General features: G+C 37.7%; 1 protein-coding gene across 1 annotated transcript; it reads right to left on the reverse strand.

Annotated features, from left to right (window-relative positions):
- Positions 1 to 4,815: 4,815 nt before the first annotated feature.
- LOC110331572 (olfactory receptor 51I2-like) lies at positions 4,816 to 5,760 on the reverse strand. Its single transcript, XM_021212304.1, has one exon. It carries the CDS (start codon positions 5,758 to 5,760, stop codon positions 4,816 to 4,818), a length of 945 nt encoding a protein of 314 aa, XP_021067963.1.
- Positions 5,761 to 6,068: the final 308 nt, after the last annotated feature.

The raw sequence follows: 6,068 nt of genomic DNA on the forward strand, positions 1-6,068 counted from the left end.
CCATCGTGTGGATACTTCATTCCTCCTTAGAATAAGGAACAAAATACCCATGAAAGGATATAGGTACAGAGACAAAATTTAGAGCTAAGATGAAAGGATGGACTATCCAGGGACTACACCATCTGGGGATCCATCCCATCATTAGCCACCAAACCCAGATACTATTGCACATGCCAGCAAGATTCTGCTGAAGGGACCCTGATATAGCGGCCTTTTGTGCAGCTATGTCAGTGGCTGGCAAACACAGAAGTGGAAGCTCACAGTCATCTATTGGATGGAACACAGGGCCCCCAATGGAGGAGGTAGAGAAAGTACCCAAGGAGGTGAAGGGTGATGCAACCCTATAGGTGGAACAATATGAACTAACCAATACCCCCTGAGCTCGTGTCTCTAGCTGCATATGTAGCAGAAGATGGCCTAATCGGCCATCATTGGTCTTGCAAACTTTATATGACCCAGCACAGTGGGAATGCCATGGTCAAGAAGTGGGAATGGGTGGGTAGGGGAGCAGGGGCCGGGGGAGGGTATAGGGAACTTTCGGGATAGCATTTGAAATGTAAATAAATAAAATATCTAATAAAAAAATAAATAAAATAAAATAAAATAAATTTTAAAAAAGAAAAACACATTATATATCTTTGTACATTGTCTAACAATCAGTTTGCTTAAAAAGATTATCAGTGTTTTTAGGGGGGAATTATTTTATCAGTAAGTATATTTTAAAATTTTCAAGATAACAAAACCTCTTTGAAGTTAAACATTAAAAATTGCTAATTTTAAGCACAGCGAGGAAAATTATCAACAATATTTCCATGATGTTTATAGACCGTGATTATATTTTCAATAGTTAATATTCAACAAACAGAATAATTATGTTAAGATATATTTTGTTATTTCTCCCTTTTCTTTTCTGATTTTATTAATTTGGATACTGTCTCTGTGCCCTCTGGTTAGTCTGGGTAAGGGTTTATCTATCTTGTTGTCCCATAACTCCTTAAGAAACAGAAGCAGCCATTAAAAGTCTCCCAATCAAAAGAAGCCCAGGACCAGATGGGTTTAGTGCAGAATTCTATCAGACCATCAAAGAAGACCCAATACCCATACTCCTCAAACTATTCCACAAAATAGAGAGAGAAGGAATACTACCCAGTTTGTTCTTTAAAGCCACAGTTATGATGATACCAAAACCACACAAAGACCCAACAAAGAGAGATTTTTTAAACCCCACACTAATGGAGATAAAGAAGGGACAGCTCTCTGTCCTGTTTCCTTGTTTGTCTCTTTGTCTCTCTGTCTCTCACTCTCTTCAACCTACACTCTTCTTTCACTTGATGAGTGTGTGTGCATATAAATGTGTGAATGTATGTACCGATACACATGGTAAACACAATATTTTATGTTTTTAACTTTACTCATGGCATCTTTCACAAGAATTTTTGCTCATAAAATGGTTTATGTATAGTTCGACAAGATTATATTTTGCATAGCTTTCTTAACTTTTATGCCATTTACAAACATGAATACTGTGACACAAACCATTTGTTTCTCAATATTTGTAGAAAAGTAATTAAAACAAATCTGTAATAAAGTATCTTAAATGTAAGTTGTGTTGTAACTGGTAACTTTTGACTTCTTCCTCAATTGCCAATTAACTCTTAGTAAGTCTACATTTCATTATTTTCCCACCACTATCAATTTAACTAGGAGTTCTTTTAATTCATAAGAACTCATAAAGCACCATGGTATAATATTGGCCTGCAAAATGAGATATGCACCCAATGATGAAAATGACTGTGTAGTAACAATAATTATGGAGTAACAAAGTGCTGAGATCTACCTCAAAAGAGGGTATTTCATGATTGATACTATAGTCCTGATTAAAGGCTCAAGGTAGGGATGTTATAGTCTCTAAAATAAAAACCTCTTGTTATTATTTTGCTCTATTCTCATCAAGTTAAATTGACTTCTAAATTTTGTCTCTATGCACATAGACTTAGGCTGCTGTCAAATTAGTCAGAGTATCTATTTACATCAGTCCACATTCAACAGAGAGCATAGGAGATCAAAGTGCTAAGGAGAAAAGACTGAGTACTCAGCCCTAAAAGGAACATTTTTATTAAGCCCACAAACAGCAAGACTCAGCAAGCATCATGGAAAGCAAGGTGGAGTGTAAGAGGCGAAGGATAAGGAGAAGTGCCATGAAATGCTGCCTTCTGGTCATGACATGGAAATTACACTCACCTACTCATAGCAGCTATGGTAGGTGCAAAAGGCAGCAAGATCAAGCCAGACAAAATTCCTGCACCAAAGAGGAAAGTGATCTTCGGTCCCCACAACCACTTTGGACGCTGCTGGCCTATGATAAGTGTTGGGACTGGTGAAATCATTCTTTTTGAGGAAGTCGCCACTGATAAGATTCCCATGTTCCAGGGGATGGCCCATACCCATGCACATATGAGCAGCATTGATTGGATTTACAGGGGTATCCAAAAGGGGAAAAGAAACATAAAATTAGAAAAGGAATATGTCGAGGGGGACTCAGGCAGAGATAAGGGAGGGAAACGGAGGGTTCTTGTGATTCTCAGATGGAGTCCACTAGAGAAAGCCACATTTTTTTTTGAAATGCAGAGAACAAAACTGACCATGGGGTATCCAGACCCATTTGATACAACACCCCCACACACACACAAACCTAAGGCTCAGGGAATGTAGCAGAAGATAGGCTGGAAACACTGTAAGTCAGATCAGATGTCTACTGCAAGACTATGTCTTCTGTAGACGACAAGGACTGAAACCACGAAATACAATAAGTATGACTACCTAAACAAAACCAATGTGGGTGAGGGAAATTTCACAGGACCTCAACACCACATGAAGACCTGTTAAAAACATAATGACTTACGAGAGAGGAAGAATCAGTCTTCTCCATAGATGAACCCCCAATTTGTCATTCAGTACCAAGTGGTCAGTTCTATACATAGGTACACATGAGCAGCACTTATACACTCAACAGGTTGTATGTATATATTTATTAGTGCATATATAATATAATAATATTTTTAGAAGACCATGAATATTCAGAGTGGAGAAGCATGGAAGGAATTATAGGGAGAACGAAATAATATAAATTGAGTACATATATATAATATCTTAAATTTTAAAAATAATAGAGACAAATTTCCAAATTAAGATTGATCAAATGAATATACCATTTTAATTTCTAAAAACCGAAGCACAGCTTTATGAAGCCCTATAACCCTAGCAATGGAGTGGGACACTTGTAAGAACAAGAGAATTTCAGCTTTCTGGCTACCAGCCTACCTCCAGATGCAGTGAAAGAACATTTCTCAAAGCCTTGAAGCAGAGAATGCCAGAGCAAGACATGCAATATCCTCTTCTGATCACTCCACATGCACATAGGCAAATACACCCACACAAACACAATTCTACACAGAAAGAAAGACACAGACAAACACAGGTTCTAATGTAACATTGAAATCATCTTCACCATGGAAATGTATAGAAAATCCAAGATTTTTTTCCATTTAATTAGATTTTCTAGAGGATTGTCTAATATACAAGGTTATCAGAGGGGCAATGTTACATTACTTGACATCTTTTACATATACTGCAATTCTTTTAGTTATTTCAACAAATTTATAAAACACTTTATTCATTCATAAGTTCTTAAATTTAATCCTTAAATTCAGGACTTTTCCTTTTCTGTCATCAAACTTACCCCCAAAGTCATTCAATCACATGAATATAGACACAGCAAATAACTTTACATATTTTATGTGTTTTGGTACACATTATTATTGTTGATAGTATATATTTATATACAACTTAAATTATACTATCAAAATTAGATGAATTTCAAAATTACTAAAGTATCTCTTAGTAAAATGCATATACAAATTCATGTACCTCATTTCACAGGCCAAATGGGCACCATGTGTTGTATAAAAAAAAATATTTATATGCATAGTTACAGTGCAGGTGGATGAGTGTGGGAGAGAAATTTTTATGTTTTTATTGTTTTCCAACATAATTTTTAATAATTATGTAGTAATTTTGCATGATGTATCCTAATCACATTCACTTCCTAATCTGCCCAGGTCAATCCTCCCACCTCTGTTGACTCACACCCCACCCTCAGAAAAATATCAAGTCCAATTTGTGTTGCCTGTATACTCACTGGAGCATATAGGCCAGCCACTTAAAGAAAACTGAGTTCTTTCACATTCCCCGCCCCAGCACTGTCAGAAGCCATCAACTGTGAAGAGCTAAACTTCAGCATGCCTATCACAATTTTTAAGAGTGCTCTTCAGTGATTTCTGTCTAGACTGGTATTTTTTTTGTGGGGGTTGCAGGGACATTTTCACAGAAATCTATGTCTGAAGAGAAAGATTTGTAACTAATGTCACTTGGATATGAACTTTGAGAGAAAAATCTAATTGTCATTATAACAATGTTTCCATATTAGTAACAAATCCAGGAGATTGTGTAGTCTTTAATAAAGAAAATGGGGACATATTATAATATAATGAGAAACTGATTATGAGACTAATTTTTTTAATTTAAAAAGAAAATGGAACACCTTCATTTTTGTTAAATAATGAATGACCTATCTTAGCACAAGAAAAACTGTTGCTTTGAATCTTAAGTATTATCATCCAATATCTGATAACATGAATCACAGTGCTAAGGTTGAAGATCAAATAATATTTGTTTAATCAGGTCTTCAAAACACAAGTTGGTGGAGTCAGGGTAAACATCCTCTGTACACTGATTGACATTACAACATCCTTCTACTCAAAATTTGCTCCCCAGCAGGATTTTGCAAAGCCTCCGACGAATCTCCTTGGTTTTGATGGAATAGATGACAGGGTTGAGCATTGGAGGAACAAAGAGATAGATGAGTGACAAAAGTGTGTGTACATAGTGAGGGGTATGCCTCCCATAGCGAGCAAACATGGACACACCTACCTTAGGCACATAGAAGATGAGCACAGCACACAGGTGTGACACACACGTATTCAATGTTTTCATTCTTTCTTCCCGGGAGGCAATAGCAAGCACAGAGCGAAGTATGAGAACATAAGAGAGGAGAATCAGTGCAGAATCCAGACCAAAGGTAGAGATGACAATGGACAGACCAAATATATTATTTATGGAAGTGTCACCACAAGGCAGTCGAATCAGATCTGGATGCAGACAGTAGGCATGGGAGAGCACATTAGCCTTGCAGAAGGGCAACCTCTTCAGAAGGAAAGGTAATGGGAAAATCATGCAGAAACTTCTAAAGAAAACACATATACCCATCCATATCACACGGGCATCAGTGAGCACAGTGGAATAGCGCAATGGGTTACAGATGGCTACATAGCGATCAAAGCTCATGGCCAGCAGAATCCCAGACTCCATGAAAGAGAAAAGATGGATAAAGAACATTTGGGACATGCAGGAGTTAAAACTGATCTCTCTTAAGTGGAAACAAAACACTCCCAGAACTGTAGGCAGTGTGGAGAAAGACACACCCAGGTCATTGCCTGACAGCAGAGACAGGAAGTAGTACATGGGTTGGTGAAGACTCTCTTCCTCCTTGATGATGAAAAGGATCAGGGCATTGCCCACTATGGAGACAGTGTAAAGGACACCAAGGAGCAGGAAGAACCAGTGCTGGGAGGTCTCCATCCCTGGCAGTCCTGTCAAGATGAAGGGAGGCAACCCAGAGCTGTTGTGGGCTTCACCTCCCATTCTGGATCTCCTTAGATGCTTGGTCCTCTATCCTAGAAAGATGAATACATAATATTGTATGTGACCTCTGGACAATGTGCCTCTTAAGCCATCTAATTCCTCATCTGAGAGCACCATGCATTCTTGACTCCTCATTGAGACATCATTTTTGAATTCTTTGAGCTGCCCTAATGAGCTCATTTGAAACAACAGGTGCTCTGACCTCCTCTTTGCCTAAGCATATCACCTCCTTCTTTACTGGATAAACTCCTTCCAATATATATTTTTTTTCAAAATCTGAGATTAAAAACTCTTTTGGTTTCTACTTT

This window comes from Mus pahari, chromosome 1 (assembly GCF_900095145.1).
Source record: "Mus pahari chromosome 1, PAHARI_EIJ_v1.1, whole genome shotgun sequence".
In the NCBI taxonomy this organism is placed as follows: domain Eukaryota; kingdom Metazoa; phylum Chordata; class Mammalia; order Rodentia; family Muridae; genus Mus; species Mus pahari.